The sequence below is a fragment of the Eschrichtius robustus genome, chromosome 3, assembly GCF_028021215.1.
Source record: "Eschrichtius robustus isolate mEscRob2 chromosome 3, mEscRob2.pri, whole genome shotgun sequence".
NCBI lineage: Eukaryota > Metazoa > Chordata > Mammalia > Artiodactyla > Eschrichtiidae > Eschrichtius > Eschrichtius robustus.
Genome location: NC_090826.1, coordinates 44,475,109 through 44,499,055, shown reverse-complemented (window position 1 = coordinate 44,499,055; position 23,947 = coordinate 44,475,109). Strand labels below are relative to the sequence as shown.

The 23,947-nt window shown below is 39.5% G+C and overlaps 1 protein-coding gene across 1 annotated transcript in view; it reads right to left on the bottom strand.

Moving 5' to 3' along the window:
* Window positions 1-16,393, bottom strand: part of ZYG11A (zyg-11 family member A, cell cycle regulator) — a 61,626-nt gene extending 45,233 nt beyond the window's left edge. The window contains exons 1-2 of the mRNA XM_068537972.1: window positions 16,304-16,393; window positions 2,453-2,618 (exon numbers count right to left, since the gene is read on the bottom strand). Coding sequence (XP_068394073.1) covers window positions 2,453-2,618; window positions 16,304-16,393 — 256 coding nt within the window. The remainder of the gene's footprint in view (window positions 1-2,452; window positions 2,619-16,303) is intronic.
* Window positions 16,394-23,947: the final 7,554 nt, after the last annotated feature.

Here is a 23,947-nt window from a genome sequence, read left to right as displayed (position 1 = left end):
ATGATCTTGTATACAGAAAATTCTAAGAAATTCTTTAAACAATTAGAACGCATAAATTAATTCAGCAAGTTTCCAAGGTATATGATTAACATAAAAAATTAATTGTAGGGACTTCCCTGGTGGTCCAGAGGTTAAGACTCCATGCTTTCAATGCAGGGGGCACAGGTTTGATCCCTGGCTGGGGAACTAAGATCCTACATGCCGCACAGCACAGCCTAATAAAAATTTTAAAAATAATTTTAAAAAATCAATTGTATTTCTGTACACTAAAAATGAACAATCCAAAAATGAAATTAAGAAAGCAATTGTGTAACTGCATCAAGAATAAAATACTTAGAAATAAATTTAACAAAGATGTAAACTTATACCCATAAATTAGAAAACATTGTTGAAATAAATTAAAGATCTATTTTAAATAAATAGAAAGCTCTCCCATGCTCATGTTTTAAGGATTTCAGATTGTTAAGATGGTAAAACATTGGTGAAAATCACTAAAGATAATCTAAATAAATAGAAAGACATCATATTCATGGATCAAAAGACTTAATGCTGTTAGGATGGCAATAATCCCCAAATTGATTATACATATTTGATGCAATTCCTATTCAAATCCCAGCTGAACTGTTTGTAGAAATTGACAAGTCAATTCTCAAATTCACATGGAAATATCAGAAACCCAGAATAACCAAAACAATCCTGAAAACGGTGAACAAAGTTGGAAGACTCACACTTACCAATCTCAAAGCTCACTACAAAGCAAACAGTAATCAAGCTACTTGGTACTGACATAAGGATAGACACATCGATCAATGGAATAGAATTGAGAGTACAAAAATAAACCCATACATCTATGGTCAACTGATTTTCAACAAGGATGCCAAGACTATTGAACACAAAAAGAACAGTCTTTTTAACAAATAGTGCTGGGACAACTGTATAGCCACATGCAAAATAATGAAGCTGGACCCTTACACCTCATGCCAAAAATTATTTCCAAATGGACCAAAGTACTAAACATAAGAGTGAAAGCAATGAAACTCTTAAAAGAAAATATAGGTGTAAAATCTTTAGGACTTCGCAATGGCTTTGGCAATGGATTCTTAGATATGATACCAAAAGCATAAGCAACAAAAGGTAAATTGGACTTCATCAATATTTAAAACTTTTGTGAGTAAAAGGACACTATCAACAAAGTGAAAAGACAATCTACAGAATGGGAGAAAATAACTGAAAACCATGTTTGATGAGGGACATATCTTACAACTCAATAATAAAAGACAAATAACCTAATAAGAAATAGGCAAAAAATCTGAATAGAGCCTTCTCCAAAGAGAATAAACAAATGGCCATCAAGGACATGAAAAAATGCTCAATATGATTAGCCACTAGGGAAATGCAAATCAAAATCACAATAGATGCCACTTCACATCCACCAGGATGGCTATCAGAAAGTCAGATAACAAGTTTTGGTGAGGATGTGGAGAAATTTGAACTCTTGTAACACTGCTGGTGGGAACATAAAATGGTGCAGCCACTTTGGAAAAGAGTTTGGAAGTTTCTCAGAAAGTTAAACACAGAGCTACCATTTAATCCAGCAATTCCACTCCTGGGTATACACCCAAAAGAAATAAAAACATATGCCCACACACAAATGTGTACACTAATGTTTATAGTAGCATTATTTATAATAGCCAAAATGTAAAAACAACCCAATGTTCAACTGAGAAATGAACAAAAAGGGGTATATCAATACAGTGGAATATTATGCAGCCATAAAAATTCAGTAGTGATTGATGTTACAACATGGATGAACCTTGACAATACTATGTTGAGTGAAAGAAGCCAGACACAAGAGGCCACATGTTGAATGATTCCATTTATATTAAATGTTCAGAAAAGGCAAATCCATACAGGTAGAAAGTAGATTATGACTGCTTAAAATTAAGGTGGGATGGATAAGGAGATTTTTTTTTAAGGTGATGAAAATTGACTGTGATGATGGCTGCACGAATCTGTGAATATACTGAAAAAAGTAACTGAACTGTATACTTTAAATGGATGAATTATACAGTGTGTGAATTTTATCTCAATAATGTGTTACCCCCAAAAAATTTTCATTAAGAAAAAACTGTAACATCACAAATTAAACATAGCTCTTTGAAAGCCCCACTACAACAGGAGGTAAAGGAAAAAAATTTAAAGGTTCATATTCACAAAGAAAAGAATGGGAGATGAGACTATAGCAACAGCAGGGCAAGCCTAGACGCAAGACAATTTCCATCAAGGGATCCCAGAAAGATTTGGAGAATCAACCTCCACACAAATAAAATGGGAATAACTTCTATATTTCTCACCAGGTTGTTGTGAGGAGCAAAACAGGAATTATATGTGAAAGTGCTTTTCAAATAGTAAAGTGCTATAAAAGTACACTATAAAGGAGCCTTATCATTACCTTGCCAAGTCATGACCCCAACGAATTGATCAGCTAACTCCTGAGGGAAACTCCAATGCTCCGGAAGACAAAGTGTTCCATCAGATCTTTCAGAACACAATTTCTCCAGGTTAGCAACCAGGACGTTCAGGCAGATGTTGACCAAAGAGTAGGGAGATGCCTCCTCCTAGCAAACAAACCCCCAAACAAATTTGTTAGAACACATCTATAAAAATACAACATAGGAGTGGTCATGCCATACATCAAACTACTTAATGAGGATATCTTAAGATACATTTTCCTCACTCTAATGATTTATATGTAATGAAACTACCTTATTCCAACTATTAACTGAATGGAAGACTTTTATCTGTTGTAGCTTCTGTTGTATCTTTAAAAAAAATTAAGTTCTCTCAACCCTTCACTTATCTCCTGTTCTGTGCCAGCCACTGAAAATACAGGGATGAGTAAGATATAGTTCTAATCCTTTTGGAGCTAACAGTTTAGTGTGGAATACATCCAATAAATCTGACAATTTCACACAACATAAGGGACTAATCAAGCAGAAATCACATGGCCATTCATTCAACAGAATTTATTGAATGATTACTACATGCCAGAGGATAAGAATGCCTGCCTATTCCCACCCTCATAAGTGTTCACACTGTAAAAGGTTGCTATACCCAGGAGGCTGTAGAAGAATTAGAAATGACAGATGTAAGACATCTTCTCTAAGACACGGGCATTTGTTCATTCTACAAATATTTGAGGGACTTCCTGGTGGTCCAGTGGCTAGGACTCCATGCTCCCAATGCAGGGGCCCTGGGTTCGATCCCTGGTCAGGGAACCAAATCCCACATGCCTCAACTAAGAGTTCGCATGTTGCAACTACAGATCCCACATGCCGCAACTACGACCCAGTGCAGCCAAATAAATAAATAAATAAATAACTTTTAAAAATATGTATTTGAAAGGTATGGCACTCAGACATGAAGAGAGAGTGATAAGCCAGAGATTGCATTTTTGTCAAAGGTTTCAACATGCAATACATTCACTGACCTCCACCTCACTTTTAACTGCTTAAATTCCCTCCACAGTCCAAAGTATAAATTACTCCTTTACAAATATCCTCAACTCCTTGTTCCCTCTCCTCCATTACACTCTAAGACATTCTCCTGGAGGAACTTTACTATTCACCTTTTTCATGGCAACACTCAGCAGCTCATCATCTATGAAGAGGGGAAGAGGGGACTTCCCTGGTGGTCCAGTGGTAAAGAATCCACCTTACAATGCAGGAGACCTGGGTTCGATCCCTGGTCAGGGAACTAAGATCCCACATGCCACGGGGCAATTAAGCCCACGCGCCACAACTACTGAGCTCGCACACCTCAACTAGAGCCCACGTATCCCAAACTACAGAGCTCACGTGCCCCAAACTACAGAGCCCACACACCCTGGAGCCTGTGGGCCACAACTAGATAGAAGCCCGTGCACCACAATGAAAGATCCCACATGCCTCAATGAAGACCCTGCGTGCCGCAACTAAGACTCGACACAGCCAAAAATAAATAAATAAATATTTTTTAAAAAAAAGAAAAGGGGAAGAGTCACACAACATAGTATGTCGTGGAAAATTCATAAACATTAACTTCAAATGAGCCCTCAGTAGCTGGAAATCCTTCAAGGTCTCTTTAGACAGGGCACTTTCTCACCATGGGGCAAGAATTATTTCATGCCTTCTACTTGTTCCTCAAACCCATTTCATGCTGGTAACAGAATCTGACTCACTTCAGTGAGAAAAATGAAGACACCTCACCATCAAATTTAGTTTGGAACTGCATGCATCTTTTCCTTGGTCTCCTCTTATATGGAAAACATGTACCTCCTTGCAAAGACCAACACTTCCACATGTGCTGGCTGGATTTCATCCCTCCTGCCTTGGCCCCTCCTGTTATTTCTTCATTCATGCACATCTTCAAACTCTCCTTCTCAAATGGATCATTCTTTTTCCTTTTTGGCCAGGCCACACAGCTTGTGGGATCTTAGTTCCCTGAGCAGGGACTGAACCTGAGCCCAGGCAGTGAAAGCACAAAGTCCTAACCTCTGGTTTTGATGGGAAATTCCCATCAAATGGATCACCCTTTTTTTTTTTTTAAAATAAATTTATTTATTTATTTATTTTTGGCTACATTGGGTCTTCATTGCTGTGGTGGGCTTTCTCTAGTTGCGGTGAGCAGGGGTTTCTCTTCATTGTGGTGTGCGGGCTTCTCATTGCGGTGGTTTCTCTTGTTGCGGAGCACGGGCTCTAGGCACACGGGCCTCAGTAGTTGTGGCACGCGGGCTTCAGCAGTTGTGGCACGTGGGTTCAGTAGTTGTGGCTCATGGGTTCTAGAGCACAGGCTCAGCAGTTGTGGCGCACGGGCTTAGTTTCTCTGCACCATGTGGGATCTTCCCAGACCAGGGCTCGAACCCGTGTCCCAGGCATTGGCAGGCGGATTCTTAACCACTGTGCCACCAGGGAAGCCTCTGGATCACTCTTAACATACAATTTATGCTCTATTATTTGCCTTAAAAACAAAAGCCTTCTGTTGACCCCCACATCCTCTTCAACCACATTTCTTCAGTAAGCTTACTCTGCACGCTGTAATCACTATCCTGTTATTCATTTTTGTTTTTCTTTTAACTGCGGTATAACTTACATGTAGCAAAAAAATTACTTTTTGGTGTACAGTTAGTTCAACGAGTTTTGACTGATGCATATAGTCGTGTACTACCACCATAATAAAGATATAGAACAGTTCCATGACCCAAAAAATTCTCTAGTGTCCCTTTGCAGACAATCCCTCCCACCAACCCCAAGCAACCACTTATCTTCGTTCTGTCCCCAGTGTTCTGCCTTCTCCAAAATGTCATATAAATAGAATCATTAAGTAATTGGGCCTTTTGAATCTGACATCTTTCATTTTGCATAATGCATTTAACACAGATTCATCTGTGTTGCTGCATGTTTTTGTAATTTGTTCCTTTTTATTGCTGAGAAGCATTCCACTGCAATGAATATACCACAATTTCTTTATTCACCAACTGAGGGGCATTTGGATTACTTGAAGTTTTTGACAATTTTGAATAAAGCTGCTATAACTATTCACAAAGTTTTGTGGGAACATAGTTTTCATTTTTCTTGGGTAGTTACCTAAAAATGGGATTCCTGGGTCCCTAGAATTCAACACTTCCTACGTGTTAACCATGTATTTAACTTTACATAAGAAAGTGCTAACCCGTTCTTACAATGTGGCTGTACTATTTTGCATTCCCAAAAGAACATATGAGAGTTTCAACTGCTCCAAATCCTCGCCATGTCAGAATTCATGTCAGAAAGGAGACAAGGAAGCAAAAAAATTCCCTGAAACAGTCTCAACAGACTTTTACTTGGGTCTCATACCCAGAAGTGGTTCATATGCCCATGTGAAAATGAAAATTATGCTTCGTGTGGGTAATTTCTGTAGATCTATCTTCCAGGTTACTATTTCTTTATTCTGTGGCATTTAGTTCTTCACTGTCTAATTGTATATTGCTCTTCTTTCATTTTTATTTCATCTTTTATTTCTTTAATAAATTTTATATACACTTATTTTATACTGTTTCAATAATACCATTTTCTGAAGTCTCTGGGAATCTAATTCTGTTAGTTATTGATTCTGTTGATTTTTTTTTTTAAGATTTTTTTTTTAATGTGGACCATTTTTAAAGTCTTTATTAAATTTGTTACAATATTGCTTCTGCTTTACGCTTTGGTTTTTTGGCTGTGAGGCATGTGGGATCTTAGCTCCCTGACCAGGGATTGAACCTGCACCCCCTGCATTGGAAGGCGAAGTCTTAACCACTGGACCGCCAGGGAAGTCCCTCTGTTGATTCTCAGTCATAGAGGTTCATGTTTTATAATTTAAGATTGTGAGCTAATTTTTTTTTTTTTTTTTTTTAGGCCATGCATCACGGCATACAGGATCTTAGTTCCCCAACCAGGGATCGAACCCGTGCCCCCTGCATTGGGAGCGCAGAGTCTTAACCACTGGACTGCCAGGGAAGTCCATGAGCTAATCTCTAGTGAGAGTTTACTGTAGACTCCTGTGAAGCCTGGGTAGAAGATACGTCACATCAGAGAGATTATGCTAAATGCTACTTACTTAGGGGCATCACCAGGGGCCATTTTGATAATTTCTCAGCTACACATTTCCTGAACCAAGCTAGAAATGTCAGTTAAAACCCTTAGTCTGTATGAGGACAGACCTGTGATAGCAAATTTTTAGGACATATTTTTCTCATTCAAAATCCAAGCCAAAACTGACAAGCTTCCCTGTTTCCCTTTCCCATAAGCAGATTTTTTTAGACCTACCATTTCACTGAAGTATGACCAGCCTTTGTTAACCCATGTTTACATATACATATATATATATGTATATATTACAGTTCACAGTCTCCATTCAAACTTCCCGCCAGCTTTTGGCAAAGGTCTAGTCTCTAATCTTTGGTTATTTTAGGGCCTGCTTACAGTGGTGATTTCCAGCTTCTTTGAATTGGGTGGGGATGTTGGGGATTTTCCTTAGTTTGCATTGGAAAGTGTTTGTTACATTTTATCCAGAATATTTCCTTTTAACACTTTATGACATTATTTGCCATATTATTGGACATGGCAGCCTCATTTTTAAAATGCAGTAAAGGGGACTTCCCTGGTGGCGCAGTGGTTAAGACTCCGTGCTCCCAATGCAGGGGGCCCGGGTTCAATCCCTGTCAGGGAACTAGATCCCACATGCATGCTGCAACTAAGAGTTCACATGCCACAACTAAGGAGCCCATGTGCTGCAACTAAAGACCCAGCACAACCAAACAAATATATTTTTTAAATACAGTAAAGATTAAATCCATATAAAAGATGTTTAGAACATATGTAAAATATTTAAATAATATAAAATATAAAACAATATAAATATTTTTAGATATGGGGATATATGTATATGTATAGCTGATCCACTTTGTTATAAAGCAGAAACTAACACACCATTGTAAAGCAATTATACTCCAATAAAGATGTTAAAAATAAATAAATAATAAAAAATAAAAAGAACTTGAACACAGTAAAAAATATATATATATATAAATATTTTTAAAACATTCTTGTATTCACCACATAGCTTAAATAGAATATACCAAAGTTTTGAAGTTCCTTATACACCCTTCCCTGATGCTACTTCTCATCCCTTCACCCAGAGGTAATCATTATCCTGAATACTGTTTAGCTCTGCATGTTTTTGAACTTTATATAAATAGAATTATACTACAGTATTCTGTTACTTGTTTTTGTTTTATAAATCAGTAGCATGTTTTAGAGATCGATTTCCCACCAAGACCACTAATGACTAATGACTCTGCCTCTATAATATCTAACTACTGATTACATGATTCTAACTATTATCTATAAATCCAATGAATTCTAGATTACTACCTCCAGGTCAGATCTCTCTTTAAGCCACAGTGTTAGATAACCAGTTGTCTCCTTGACATATCTACTTAACTGTGCCACAAATACTTCAAACTCACCATGTATGAAACTGAACTTCCCCGGTCTTTCCCTACTCAGTGAACAGCATCACATCTATTCAGCTGCTTAATCTTTACTGACATTTCCTTATCCTTAATCAACATCCCACACAAGACAGACATCCAATAAGTTAGCAAATCCTGTTGGTTCTACTTGTGCCAGACATCTTCCATTTGCTACCTACCTCACACCCAGACCCAGTCCTTAATCTTCTCTACCTCTACTCTGAGGTGACTTGTATGGAATCACTACAGATAATTTCCCCAGCTCTTCCTCTTTTAAAGTACCCTGGGCTGGCTATGTCTCCCTCATCACTCCTCTAAAATCAGTCCTCTCTCCTTGCTACTGACTAAATGTTTGCATTCTTCTGAAGTTCTTTTTTTAAAATATTTATTTATTTATTTGGCTGCAACAGGTCTTACTTATGGCATGCGGGATCTTCATTGCCACCTGCAAGATCTTCATTACAGCATGCGGGATCTTTAGTTCCGCATGTGATCTTCAGTTGAGGCCAGTGGGATCTTCACTTGCGGCATGCAGGCTCTTAGTTGCAGCATGCGGGATCTAGTTCCCTGACCAGGAATTGAACCCAGGCCTCCTGCATTGGGAGCGTGGAGTCTTAACCACTGCACCATCAGGAAAGTCCCCCCAAAATTCTTATGTTGAAATCTAACCTCTAATTTGATGATGTTTGGAGGGAGGAACCTCAGGAAGTCATTAGGTCACAAGGGTGAAGCCCTCACTGAATGGAATTAGTGCCCCTGTAAGAGAGACCCCAGAGAGTTCCCTTGTCCCTTCTGCCATGTGAGAACACAGCAAAAAGATGTATATGAACCAGGAATTGGGCTCTCACCAGACACAAAATCCCCCAGCACCTTGATCTTGGACTTCCTAGCTTCCAGAACAGTGAGAAATAAATTTATGTTGTTTATAAGTCACCCAGTCTACAGTATTTTAGTTATAGCGGCCCAAGTGAACTAAGATATTCCTTCTGAGAGGTCCTTTGGGCCTAGGGGTGGCAATAGCTACTGTTACTGGACATTGAGTAGTATATTATTGTGGTTTTCCATACCTGTCCCTTATCTTTGGAAGTAGTCCCTTAATTAAACTCTCATTAAATTACCCCTATTCTGAGTGTGTCATCTATTTCCTGCTGTGAGTATGACTGTTAAACCTCCCAAATAAATTTCTAGTTCATCCCCTTCTTTCTAGCTCCACTACTAATTTCTAATCCAAGTCACTACCATATCTTTCCTAGAATACTAAAAAACTCCAAATTAGTTTCTCTACTTTCACTCTTAATCTTTTTCCAATCCACCTCTACCTAGAGTTTAGACTCATCATTTCTAAAATATAAACAGTACTATATAACTCTCCTAATGAACATGTTTTAATGGGTACAAGGTAAAAAAACAAAACAAACAAAAAGCTGCATTTTATATACAACCAACAATTAATTGGAAAATTAAATTTAAAAAATTTACAATAGCATTTTTGTTTTGTTTTGATTTGATTTTTGGCCACACCATGTGGCATGCGAGATCTTAGTTCCCCGAACACGGATCAAACCCGTGCCCCCTGTGCTTGGGAGTGCAGGGTCTTAACTGCTGGACTGCCAGGGAAGTCCCTACAATAGCACTTTAAAAACCTCAGGGGAGGGCTTCCCTGGTGGCGCAGTGGTTGAGAATCCGCCTGCCAATGCAGGGGACACGGGTTCGAGCCCTGGTCTGGGAGGATCCCACATGCCGCGGAGCAACTAGGCCCGTGAGCCACAATTACTGAGCCTGCGCATCTGGAGCCTGTGCTCCGCAACAAGAGAGGCCACGATAGTGAGAGGCCCGCGCACCGCGATGAAGAGTGGCCCCCGCTTGCCACAACTAGAGAAAGCCCTCGCACAGAAACGAAGACCCAACACAACCATAAATAAATAAATAAATAAATATTTTTTAAAAAATAAAATAAATAAAAAAAACCTCAGGGGGGACTTCCCTGGCGATCCAGTGGTAAAGAATCTGCCTTCTAACGCAGGGGACCAGCGTTCGATCCCTGGTCAGGGAACTAGGATCCCACCTGCCAAGGGGCAACTAAGCCCGCATGCCACAACTACTGAGCTCGAGCGTCTCAACAAGAGAGCCTGCGTGCCCCAAACTACAGAGCCCACATGCCCTGGAGTCTTCGTGCCACAACTAGAGAGAGAAAACCTGCATGCCACAACTAGAAAGAAGCCCGTGCACCGCAATGAAAGATCCCGCATGACTCAATGAAGATCATGTGTGCTGCAACTAAGACCCAATGCAGCCAAAAATAAATAAATAATAAATCTTTAAAAAAAATAAATGAACAAAAATTAAAAAACTAAAACCTCAGGGAATTCCCTGGTGGTCCAGTGATTAGGAACATGTACTTCCACTGCTGGGAGCATGAATACAATCCCTGATCAGGGAACTAAGGACCCACATGCCACAAAGCATGGTCCCCCCTAAAAAAAAAATCTGTTTTAAAAACCTCACATATAGGCCTGACTCAGGAAGACAACAAAAATCTAAACACAATAGTATCCATAAAGTTTAGCTTACAATAAAATATGGTAAGAATCAGGAGAGAAAATAAAATTAGTCAACAGAAACAGACCCAGGGAATTCCCTGGAGGTCCAGTGGTTAGGACTCCATGCTTTCACTTTCACTGCCTAGGGTGCGGGTTCAATCCCTGGTCAGGGAACTGAGATCCCACAAGCTGTGCAATGCCAGGAAGGGAGGGAAGGAGGAAGGAACCCCGAAATAACATAATTAGCAGACAAAAACTTTAAAACAGATATTATAATTCATGGATATAGAGGAGAATATGAATATAATGAGGGAATAAATATGCAATCTCAACAGAGAAGTGCAAGATCTGAAAAAGACCCAAATGGAACTTCCAGAGTTGAAAAATACATTATTTAATGTCAACAACACATTAGATGATACTATCAACAGATTAGATACTACAAAATTAAAGATAAGTGAAGTTGAAGGTAGTGCAATAGAAACTATCTAAACTGAAACAGAAAAAGTCTGGGGGAAAAAAAAGTGGAGAAGCACAGAACCCCAAGGGACAATCTTAAGCAGTTTAATACAAATGTATAATTGAAACTCTAGAAGAGAGGAGTTACTGGGGAAGAAAAAATATTTTAAGAAATAATGGTCAAGGAGGACAATGTCCTACACTTGGAATCTATGAAATTATTTTACAGTTTAATATTTATTGAATTACACAGTTAATTCACCAGGTACAAAGAACAATAAACTTAATAGCTTTCTTTTTTAAAAAGTCAAAAAATATTGACATTAGATACAAAATATAAACCCACTGATCCCAGAAGCAAAAATGGACCCAAAGTGAAATAAACAAAAGATACCACAACATAATAATGTCTAGAAACCAACAATAAAGAGAAAAACCTTAAGACTTGGGGAGGGGGGGAACCAGAGGTAATGTGGACACAGTTTTTAAAAAAAAAGAAGTATGACCACTGAATTTTCATCAGAAGCAATACTAGCCAGAAGACAATGAAATAACATTTTTAGGGACTTCCCTGGTGGGCCAGCAGTTACGACTCCAGGCTCCCAATGCAGGGGGTCCAGGTTTGATCCTTGGTCAGGGAACTAGATTCCACGTGCCGCAACTAAGAGTTCGAATGCCACAACTAAAGATCTCGCACGCCACAACAAAGATCCTGCATACCACAACTAAGACCCAGTGTAGCCAAATAAATAAATAAATATCAAAAAAAAAAGAAAAACTAAGCGCAATGAAAATATCTTTCAGAAATAAAGGTAAAATAAAGATTTTTCAGACTTTTTTTCTTATTTCCTAATTCTTTTAAGAAATAACTGATTGATCAAAGAAAAAGTAAAAACAATATATTGTGCAATTTCTAACACGGAGAAGTAAAATGTATTATTTCAAAAGTGCAAAGTACAGGAAAGAGGGGAGAAAATGAAAGAATACTGTTGTAAGGTGAAGCGATATATTTAAAAGTAGACTGTGGTAAGTCAAACGTGTATATTTTAAAACCTGGAGCTGTGACTCTAAAACTTAGGACCCCTTTATACTCTTAAAAATTGTATTACATCTATCAACATTTACTGCATTAAAACTAAGAAATCTTTAAAATATGTATTAATTCATTTAGAAATAATAAAAGTTAAAAAAAAAAATCAAATGTTGACACAAAGAACATTTTTTTTTTTTTTGGCCACACCGCGTGGCTTGCAGGATCTTAGTTCCCAGACCAGGGATTGAAACCTGGCCTCAGCAGTGAAAGAACCAAGTCCTAACCACTGGACGTCCAAGGAATTCCCAAGAAAGAACATTTTTTTAAAACAGCTATATTTTCAAAAAGAATTTTTAAAAGTTTAGTGACAACGGCAGCACTGTTTTACATTTTTGCAAATTTCATTAATGTGTGGCTTAATGAAAGAGAATGCAGTCTTAGAGACCCCAGAAGTCTTGAGTCCACATTTAAAAAACTGCTATCTGAGTGACCACTGAAGAGAGTGTGGAGGGGTGGGAAAGGAGAGGAACAGAACTAGTAAGTCAACAGAAGAGATAAAATGAAACTTTAAAAATACTCAACTGAGGGAATTCCCTGGCAGTCCAGTGGTTAGGACTCCGTGCTTTCATTTCTGAGGGTGCAAATTCAATCCCTGGTCGCAGAACTAAGGTCCCGCAAGCTGCGCAGCACGGCCAAAAAAAATATATGTATATACTCAATTGAAAAGAAGCCAGGCAAAGGAGAAACACAACAACAAACACATAGGACAAATAGAACACAAACAGCAACTTAAACACAACAATTTTGATAATTATATTTACTCTAATTTAAAAGGCACAGATTGTCAAACTGGATTAAAAAAGCAAGCCTGCTGTTTACAAGAGATGGGCTTTAAACAACACAGGGTTGTTTAACAAACACTAATCATAAGGACACTGGAGTAACTATGTTAATTTCAGGAAAAGAATATTATCAGAAATCAAGATGGACATTTCATAATGATAAAAGGATCACTTCATCAAGAAGACATAATTCCTAATGTATATGCACTTACTAACAACTTCAAAATTCATAAAGTAAAAACTGAAAGAATAAAAAGAAAAATCGACAATTACAGTTGGAAATTAACACTTGTCTTCAGCAACTGATAAAAACAAGTAGACGGAAAATGAATAAGAATATAGATTAACACTGGGAAATCCCTGGCAGTCCAGTGGTTAGGACTCTGCGCTTCCACTGCACGGGGCACAGGTTGGATCCCTGGTAGGGGAACTAAGATCCTGCATGACACACTGCGTGGCCAAAAAAAAAAAAAAAAAGAATATAGATTAACTTTCTCAATCAACTTGACCTGACATTCATAGAATACTATACCCAACTACAGAACACATACTCCTTTTAAGTGCACATGAACATGCACCAAGATAGATCATATCTGAGCCATAAAACAAATCTCAATAAATATAAATGGACTGAAATCATAGAGCATGTTTTCTGACAACAATGTATTTGCATTAAACAAAAACATATGTGGAATATCCCCAACTATTTGGGAATTAGGCAGTACACTTCTAAATATCCCATGGGTCAAAGAAGGACTCTTAACAGTAATTATAAAATATTTTTAACAATATATCAAAATTTATGAGCATTTCCCCCATGAAGTAGATATAGTTTAAAACCTTCCCTCAGGGGGGAGGGATAAATTGGGAGTTTAGGATTGACATAACACACTACTATATTTAAAATAGATAACCAACAAGGACCTACTGTATAGCACAGGAACTCTGCTCAATATATTCTGTAATAACCTAAAGGGGAAAAGAATTTGAAAAAGAATAGATACATGTATATGTATAATTGAATCACTTTGCTGTACACCTGAAACTAACACAACATTGTAAATCAACTATAGTCCAATATAAAATAAAAATTAAAAAAAAAAAATCCCCCAAAGAAATTAAAGTCTCAACGGCTTCACTGGTGAATTCTGTTAAACATCTAAGGAATAAATAATACCAATATCCCACAAACTCAAAAAACTGAATAGGGAACACTTCCCAACTCATATTTTAAGGCCAACATTATCTAGATACTAAACAGATACATTTTTTTTTTTTTGCCCGTGCCGCGTGGCTTGTGGGATCTTAGTTCCTCGACCAGGGATCAAACCCGGGCCCACAGCAGTGAAAGCACAGAGTCCTAACCACTGGACCACCAGGGAATTCCCAGATAAAATATTTCTAAAGAGCAATTTCCCTCATAAACATGGACATAAATAATATTTCAAAAATATTAGCAATAGAATTCTTCAATATATAAAAATAATACATCATGACCAGGTGGTGTTTATTCCTAGAATGTAAAGTTAAATTCACAATCAATAAAATTCACCACATTAACACAATAAAGAACAAAAGCATCTTATTAAATGCTGAAAAAGCATTTAACAAAATTCAACACACATTCATGATTTAAAAAAACAAAAACAAAAAAACTCAGCAAACTAGGAATAGAAGAAAAATTCCTTAATTTGACAAAGGGCATCTAACGGAAAAACCTGTAGCCAGTATCATACTAGGAGGTGAAAGATCTAGAACAATACAAAGATGTCTATTCTCACCACTTCTACATTCTACAAAAGGTCCTAGAAAATGCATTTTAAAAAAAAGAAAAAGAACAGACTGGAAGGGAATAAGTAAAGCTGTCTTTATTTGCAGATGACAGATTGTAAAGAAAATCTTAAGAAATCTTAAAAAAACTGGAGAAAATAGGTGGCTTTAGCAAAGTTGTAGGATACAAGATCAATATACCCCCCCAAATTATAAACTTTTAAAAAATATTTACAGTACTATCAAAAAGAGGGATAAATTTAACAAAATATGTAAAAGACCTTTCCACCAAAAACTACAAAACACTGTTAAATAAAATTAAAAACAGCATAGAGAAATATATCTAAAGGAAAAGTATTCATGCACTGTACAACTTTTTAAATTAATTAAAAATAAAATCTTAACCAAAAAAACGAGTGTACATAGTACAGTATGGAACCAGACAGAAAATGGATTAGTCTGATCACTTTTCTAAAGAAAACCTTGTTTTTCAATTCCAGTCAGCGCCAACAAAAAATGTGCTTGACACACTGTGCTAGTACATACATTAAAAACGCACCTTTTCCATTAGCTACAAACAAATTTACAAATTATTTAGGCAGCTTTTAAAAGTGAGTCCAAAAGGGTCTACAGGAATACAGGCTAGATCTTTGAAGGGCACAAAAGCCAACACGGCGTCAGCGTGTAAAGTACAACCTCAATCAGGATATTTCCTTCCCCCCCCCCCATACTAATTCTGGGTTGGGCGTTCATTAGATTTTGAGTTCTAAGAGCGGTAGCCCTTGGGATGTTGTAGAACATGGAGTCTGACATCAAAACAACTGATGTCAGGTTCCAGATCATGAGCAAGTCAAGGAAGGGTTCTCAATTTCCCTATACACCAGTAAAATGCCTACCAAAAAATCCGAGATTACTCTAGAAATGCAATACCTGACACACAGTAGGCGCCAAATACAAACTCTTTTGGTTTGCGTTTTGCTCAATTTAGTCTAACAGGCATTCCGAGGGAAAAGAGGGGGAAACAAACACGTGGAATTTAAGGAATTTCAGTCTTCGGGGTTCCAGTTCCCCCCGCCGGGCTCAGAAGGTCTTCCTGTTAACGATCCCGGGACCGACAGGTCACAGCCTCTGGGAAGCAACAGGTCCCCAACACACTTGGGGGAACGGTCGAAGTTTGAGGCATTTGGGTGCATCATGACAAAAAGCGCCACCGTCTACTACGGGCCAAGCCTAAAGCCATGCCCAGCACTTACGTCTAAATTTACACCACCCTGCAAAATAGCTGCCGCCCTCGCAGGCACAGGTGAGCATCAGAGACCTGAGCAGGGGACTCGCCCAGGGTCACGCGGGAGGCGGGACTCATCCCGCCGCTCCTCCTCTCAGCCGCGCAGGGTCTGCTCGCTCGGCTCAAAGGCTGGGACGCCCTGGAGGGAAAACTCCTCTCCGACATGCACTTCCCATAAAAGACAGAAGCCTGGCAGGGGCTCAGCCTCTTCAGACTTTACCCCCGCGTCGGTCAAACGAGCCAACAAGTGCCTCAGCACAGTCCCCGACGACTCGCCGCGCTCGCCTGGGCCTGGCGTCCCGCCTAGGCTCGCGTTCCCCCCTCCCCCTCCCCGGTGCTCACCTGCACCACGCCGCAGCCCAGGACGTCCTTCTGAGCGTTCGGAGGGACGATGGTCCGGGGCGAGAGGCCTGGGTGCAAGAAGTGAACCATGGCGACCCCCGCCGGCTACGCGTCGAGAGGAGAGCGGCCGTCGAGCGGGGCCCGGATCCCGCGAGAGGTGGTCTCGACCGGTACCGGAAAGCAGCTGAACAGCGCCCCTCAGCTGCCCCTGCGGAAGGTTTGGGCTTTTGAAACGCTCGGCGTGGCGACGCGCACTCGCCCGCCGCAGACCCCGCCCCCAGGACGGCCTTCCCCACCCACACCGGGGCCGACCACCATTCCATGCCTTGAGGGCCCAACCGCCCTCCTTTCGCCTTCATGACGCCCCAGAGACCAACCTTAGGCCTGCCGAACCACTCACCCAACTCCTACACACCGCTCTGAGACCGTCTCCCTCCAACCGACACCATAGGGCTAGGTACCACATTCCTGTCGCCGTTCAAAGGCACGGCCACCGACCAGCTCTGTGGAATTGGGAAATAGAATATGGTGGGCCCTCCGTGTCCCCAGGGACATTGGTTTCAGGATCCACCATACGCAAATCCTCTGAAACTTAAGTACCTGATATAAAATGGTGTAGCATTTGCATATAACCTAGGCACCTCGTCCCCTATACTTCAAATCACCTCTAGAGTGCTTATACTAATACAATGTAAATGCTGTGTAAATAGCTGCTGGTACTGGCAAATTCAACTTTTGCTTTTTGAAATTTTATGGAATTTTTTTTCTGAACATCTTCCATAGAGGTTGAATCCAGGGATGGAGAGCCCGTGGATAAGGAGGGATGACTGTATACTTTTTTTAAAAAATTATTTATTTATTTATGGCTGCGTTGGGTCCTCGTTGCTGGGCACGGGCTTTCTCTAGTTGCGGCGAGCGGGGGCTACTCTTCGTTGCAGTGCGCGGGCTTCTCATTGCGGTGGCTCCTCTTGTTGCGGAGCACCGGCTCTAGGCGCACGGGCTTCAGTAGTTGTGGCACACGGGCTCAGTAGTTGTGGCTCACAGGCTCTAGAGCACAGTCTCAGTAGTTGTGGCGCTCGGGCTTAGTTGCTCCGCGGCACGAGGTATCCTCCCAGTCCAGGAATGGAACCTGTGTCCCCTGCATTGGCAGCGCAGGCAGATTCTTAACCACTGCACCACCAGGGAAGCCCCTACATTTTGAAATATATTTTTTAAAGTCCTTTCTCCTACAAATCTGGCAACAGCACCTCTCTTATATCAGACCTCTGTTTCAACTTCTACTGACATCGGATGAATCAAATGTCAAAACCACTTCTGATCTAGTAAGTATACAAACTGAACTACTCAGCTTTCTTGTGACCTAAAAAGTATGGAGAAGACCCTTCTAACCTGCTCCAAGAAAGAAACCCTGAGAGAGAGCAGTGAATTAGTACACTTTAGCTAATTTAAGAGAAAATATGTCTTGGAAAAGGATGGTTATTAAGAGTAGGAGGCTTGGATTTGAATCCTGCTTTGGAATGCCTGCTCAGCCACCTACTAACTTGTGAACCTTGGACAAGGTTTTTAATTTCTCTGAAGCTCAACTTCCCCATTGGTAAAATGGGATGAGAATGCCTTATCTCACAGGGTTAATATAAGGATTAAATAAGATAATGTATGTAGGGAGTTCCCTGGTGGTCTAGTGGTTAGGATTCCACGCTTTCACTGCCATGGTCCAGGTTCAATCCCTGGTAGGGGAACTGAGATCCCTCAGCTGCACGGCAAAAAAAAAAAAAATAGAAAAAAAAAGATTATGTAAAACACATGAAAATGAGTAATGGAACAAGTCCTTGATAAGTGGATTCAAATGTTAAAGTTATTTTTCAAGTTCAAATAACTGCAAAATGCTTTCCTTTCACATTTATTCTTTTATTTAATCCTCATACAAACAGAAATCCCAGGCCTTAGATATCTCCATTTTACCCACAGAGAAACCTGAGGGATTGAACAGACAAGTTAAATTTTACCTACCTGATGAGTGGAAAACCTGGGAATCAAAATTGAGTTTTCTAAATCCAAATCCAATCAATATTCTTTTTTTAATTCAATTTTTATTTTAGTTTGGACTATAGTTGATTTACAATGTTGTGTTAGCTTCAGGTATACTTTTTTAAACTTAATTTTTATTTTATATTAGAGTCCCCATTAAATGGACTATTCCCTAACTTCTATCCTCAACTCTCCAACACCTCTCCCCCCAACCATACTGTCAGTTTCCTCTTTCACTGAAAAAAGAAAAGAATCAAAAAGAACATTCCAAGCTCCCACCATCACATCTACCCACCTACCAGTATAGACTCTCTGTCTTTGCATTCCCTCCTATTACTATGAACTATTTATACCCTTATCTAAGGCCAACTCTGGACTTGTGCAATAGATCTCATCTCCTCTTGCTTAGTCAAAGACATCATCCAGCAACATCCTTTCTTTCTCCTGAATTATCATTTTTCCCCCTCCTTCTTGGATCATTGCCACCAGCTGATATTTTCCCCATAATTAAAAAAAAACAAAAAACACTTCTTTTGACCTAATTTCCCTATTCAGGTATTGCCCTCACATCTCTTCCATCCTTTAGAGCAAAACTTATCCAAAATGTGGTCTGCACTTGCTCTCTCCAATTTTTCTCTTACCATTTTCTTTCACCTCTGCCACTCTACTAACCGTTCTTGTCAATTTCAAAGTTGCTAAATTCAGTTGTCACTCCTCTCTCATCTTATTTGTTCAGCAGCATTTGACCCAAGTGATCATTTCTTCTTCCCCAAAATACTTCCTTCATTTGGCTTCCAGGATGCATCTTCTCCGCCTCCTCCTCCTCCTTGCCTTCTTCCTTCTTCTTTCTTTCTCTTCTCCTCCTACCTCATTGTCTGCTCCTTCTCATCCTCTTGATTTCTCATCACCCAGAGTTCTAAATCTTTGTGTACCCGCAAGACGCAGTACTTATATACCTCTTCTCTCTCCATTCTCTCTTACTTGTGGTAATTTCATCTAGTTTCATAACTAAAAGAAATCTATATGCTGATATATCCCTATTTTATATGTCTATCCTGTACCTTGCTTTTGAACTTCAGACTGATACATCCAGCTGTCTATTCAACATATTCATCTGGTTATCAAAATAGCCTTCATGTGTCCAAAAGTAACCTCCTGTTGTCCTCCCCCTAACCTGCTTTTCCTGCCAGTCTTTCCTTTTTCAGTATATGGCAACTCCTTCCTTTCAGTTGCTCGTGACAAAAACATTGGAAATAATTTTTAACTCCTCTTTTATTCTTATATCCCATATCCTATCTCTTAGGAAATCCTATTGACTGTGTCTTCAAAATATATCCAGAGACTCTCTATGTCTTATCTCTTCTACTGCTACCCTGGTCCAAGCCCCTGTCATAACCCACTTGGATTCTTACGATATCCTCCTATCTGGTTTCCCAGCTTCCAGCCTTGTTTCATTAAAATCTATTCTCAACATAGCAGCTAGAGTGATCACTTTAAACAATCATGTCACCCTTCTACCCAAAAGCTATCTCCAATAGCTTCCCATCTCAGGCAGAATTTAAAAATTCGTAAGGTTGGTGCTCTACGAGGTTCTACATAATCTGTTCTTTCCACGCCCTTCTCTCACCTCATCTTCTGCCACTCTCTCCTTTGTTTATTCTACTCCAGCACTATTGGACTCCCTGTTACCCTCATGGATGTCTCTCTTACTTCCTTCAAGTTTTTGCTCAAATGTTGCCAAGTTTTTGCTCAAATGTTGCCAAGTTTTTGCTCAGGACTTACATTAAACAGCAATCCTCACCACCATCACCACACCCTCCCCATACTTCTTGCCCCTTTTGTTCTGCTTTTATATTCAACGTTGTCATGCTATACATTTATTTTGTTTCTGTTTATCTTCTGCTCCCTCCCACTAGGAAAAAAATATAAGCCACATGAGGGCAAGGACTTTGTTACCCCCAGGCCTAAAACAGTGCCTACCTTATAGAAGGTGGTCAATAATATTTGTTGAAAAAAATACATGAAATGGCTACCTGCAAAAAATGAATTGTAGTTGTAAAAGGAAGTTTGTCTCCAAAATCAGAGGCAAGGTTGCAGCTATTCAGAGAAGGGCAAATTTTTGTGACAAACTTTGCCTCCACCTCTTCTTCCCCTAACTCCTCTATGCCCATCCGCTGCTTATTCTCCAGTTTCCCACTTCAATTTAACAGTTTCTGAGGATTTAGTTCATGCTCCTAATTGACCCATTACCAGACTCATCCCTTCCAGTCTTTTACCCACCGAAAATGAGTATTCTACCTAAAACACAAATCTGATCACGTTTCTCCCCAGTTTAAAACACTTCCATGGATCCCCATTTTCCTCAGAATAAAATCCAAACATCTTAGGATGGTTTTAGATGGTCCTTCATGATCTGGCTCCTGGTTACATCTCTAGTTTAAACCCTCAGTATTCTCATTATAACATTATGTACTGGAACTTGCCTGGTGGTCCAGTGGGTAAGACTCCACACTCCCAATGCAGGGGGCCTGGGTTTGATCCCTGGTTGGGGAACTAGATCCTGCATGCATGCCCAACTAAGAAGTCCACATGCCACAACTAAAGATTCCGCATGCCGCAACTAAGACCCGGTGCAGCCAAAATAAATAAATAAATAATTTTTAAAAAAGTTATGTACTGGGCTTCCCTGGTGGAGCAGTGGTTGAGAATCTGCCTGCCATTGCAGGGGACACGGGTTCAATCCCTGGTCTGGGAAGATCCCACATGCCACGGAGCAACTAAGCCCATGCGCCACAACTACTGAGCCTGCGCTCTAGAGCCCGCGAGCCACAACTACTGAGCCCACGCACCTAGAGCCTGTGCTCTGCACCAAAGAGAAGCCACCGCAATGAGAAGCCCGCACACCACAACAAAGAGTAGCCTCCACTCGCTGCAACTAAGGAAAGCCCGCACACAGCAACAAAGACCCAATGCAGTCAAAAATAAATTAAAAAAAAAAATTAGGTACTGAAATTGTTTCAGTTCTAGAAATGTACCTTTGCACATTCATTGTTGTCCATGCCACCTCCCCCTACTAAGTAATTCCTATTAATCCTTCAGATCTCAGAGATGTCACTTCCTTTAGAGAGCCTTCACTGACATGCCCCACCCTTTTCCTGAAAACTCTGAAGAATAGGTAGGGGAAGGATAGTGCAGAAACATAGAAATTGGGAAGTTTCAAGAAATTAAACCTCTGAAATGAAATTAGAAAACCATAGTCAAGATTTCTTTAAATCATGGTTGGATTTCTTTAAGGACTTTGTAAAATTTCTTTCGCTTTGTTGGCATGAAGTATAGGGGAAAGATCATGAGCTCTGATGTCAAAAAAGCCTGAATTCAGATTCCATCTCCACCTTACCTTTGGGTAGTTACTTAACCTATGAGCCTCAGTCTCCTCTTCTGGAAAGTGAGGTAAATAAAGAATAATACCAAACTTGCAGAATTTCAAAAACTAAGAGATTTTCTAACACCCCATGTGTTATTTTTGTGTTCTCAAGTAGACAGGATGATTTCTAAGGGTCATTTGAAGCTCTGTGACTTTGAGCAAGTCTTTGTCTCTTTCTGGGCATCAGAAACACAAAGACTAGCTACTAAGTCTTTGTCTTATCTATGTCTGCAGCTTTGGTTTATTTCTCCTACTGTAGTGATCAGCAGTAAAACCTGTATTATCATAGAAAGAGACTGCTTAGGAAATAAAGAAACTGGAACCACAGAGGAGTACAAATCAATGGCCCTAAAGAAAAGGTTGCCTCTATTTAGGGAGGGGCAGCCTAGAGTTCAGAGAGCTCCCTCTTGACTAGTCTCCTTCTTTACTAGCTTCATTAGTAAAAGGTAACACACTGAAGTAGTGAACTTGAAGAAAGAGAAACCACTCCTGGGGAACCAGATTAACTTAGGAAATGGTTCCCTAAGGCTGATCCAAAGACTCTTGTTGTCTTTATCACAGGTGGGCAGAAAAATGAGTAAAATAAGTACAAGTGATACATATAAAACTACATGCATCCATTTAAAGTACTGTCCTTTATTCTGACATTATGTCTTCCTATTTATTGGTTTTAACGATTTTTTTTTTTTTTTTTAAATGAACTTACTGTGAACCCTGTTGGGAGGAAAAACTCCTCTACCAACTTAGGTCCGATTGTTGGAAGTGGAAGGAGACCTGTAAATTAACTGACAACAGATAAACCGGAGAAAAATTTATTACACACAGTGGAATATCCTACATAGAGAAAGTAACTCCTCGAACAGCTATGGGGAAAGGTTTACATACTGGCTTAGTAAGACAGGGGAGTTGGTTGAGGGCTTCGAAGGATGGAAAGTTATGAGTGTTGTTTGTACAATTATTTAGAAATGTCCTGATGCCCAAGGTCAGTGCCTCTCTGATTGGAGACCTCCCTAGAAATGGGGTTTGTGGCAGCTGACTCTCCTAAAGCTCTATACTAGTTAGATAAGCCATGTTCAGATGTTTTCACATTGAAATAATCTCTATCTATATCAGTTTCATGGGTTGTTGGTCTCGTTAGCCCCATTATTTGGGGGAGGAAATTTTATCCCCAAATTTGTAAAATCTTATGTTTTATTGTAGGAGCCACTACAATAATGACACTGAGGGCCAGTGAGGTTGAAAATCATAAACTTGGAAAGCTGTCAATGGTCTCCATTCTTTGAGACAGGCCAAAAGTGTGCATGGGAATGGCCTTAATGGTTAAATTGGATTTGGGATTGTCGTCCTTAATGGTACAATTGGTTTTTCCCCTTTATAGCACAGTGATTAAGAGCATAGATTTCAGAGTCTGACAGACCTAAGTCTCATGTGTGACTCTGAAACCTAATAACTTGTGACCTTGACAAAGTTATTTAATACCTCACAATTTCCTTATCCATAAAATGTAATGATTATCTTCTTTACAAGGCTGTTGCAAGGCTTAGTTGAAAAAATATACATTAAAAAAAAATGCTTAGCATAGTGCTTGCCTCGATGTATTTTCTGACTGCATTGGAATGTACTGAATAACTAATGCTATTTGAAATTATAGACCCCTTACAATAGAATTTGGCTCATAGTGGTAATTGACCCCAAATCCTAAACTATAGTTGATCTGTTCCTATAGGTCTTTAGAAGAGAAGACTCTAAATCCATTGCTAGTACTCACAAACAATAATGTGGTTTATTTCATGAACCAGTTTCAGAGGGCTTTTGATTATACATTTGTCTTTTAATTCAAAGACATCACTACTGAGATTGTACAAAGCAGCAAAGATTCTTCTGAGTGGGGATGCTGGTGTTAAAACAGTATCTAGGTTTAATCTACAAATTCCTCTACTATCTGTGTGATGTGAGGCAAGTCATTTGACCTCACTAGGCTTCCCCTCATTTGTAAAATAGGGGATAATTATCTTCCCTTACAAGATGTTTGAGGGTTAAATACAGCACTTGGCTCATTACTCATAATATATCCAGTTTCGAAGGGCTTTATTTAAGACTGAATTGATGAGACCAAGAATTAGGTAGAAAATATGTTTGGTAACTCCTTAATCTCCACATTCATATATGACAATCACACTCTAGGTATGTCA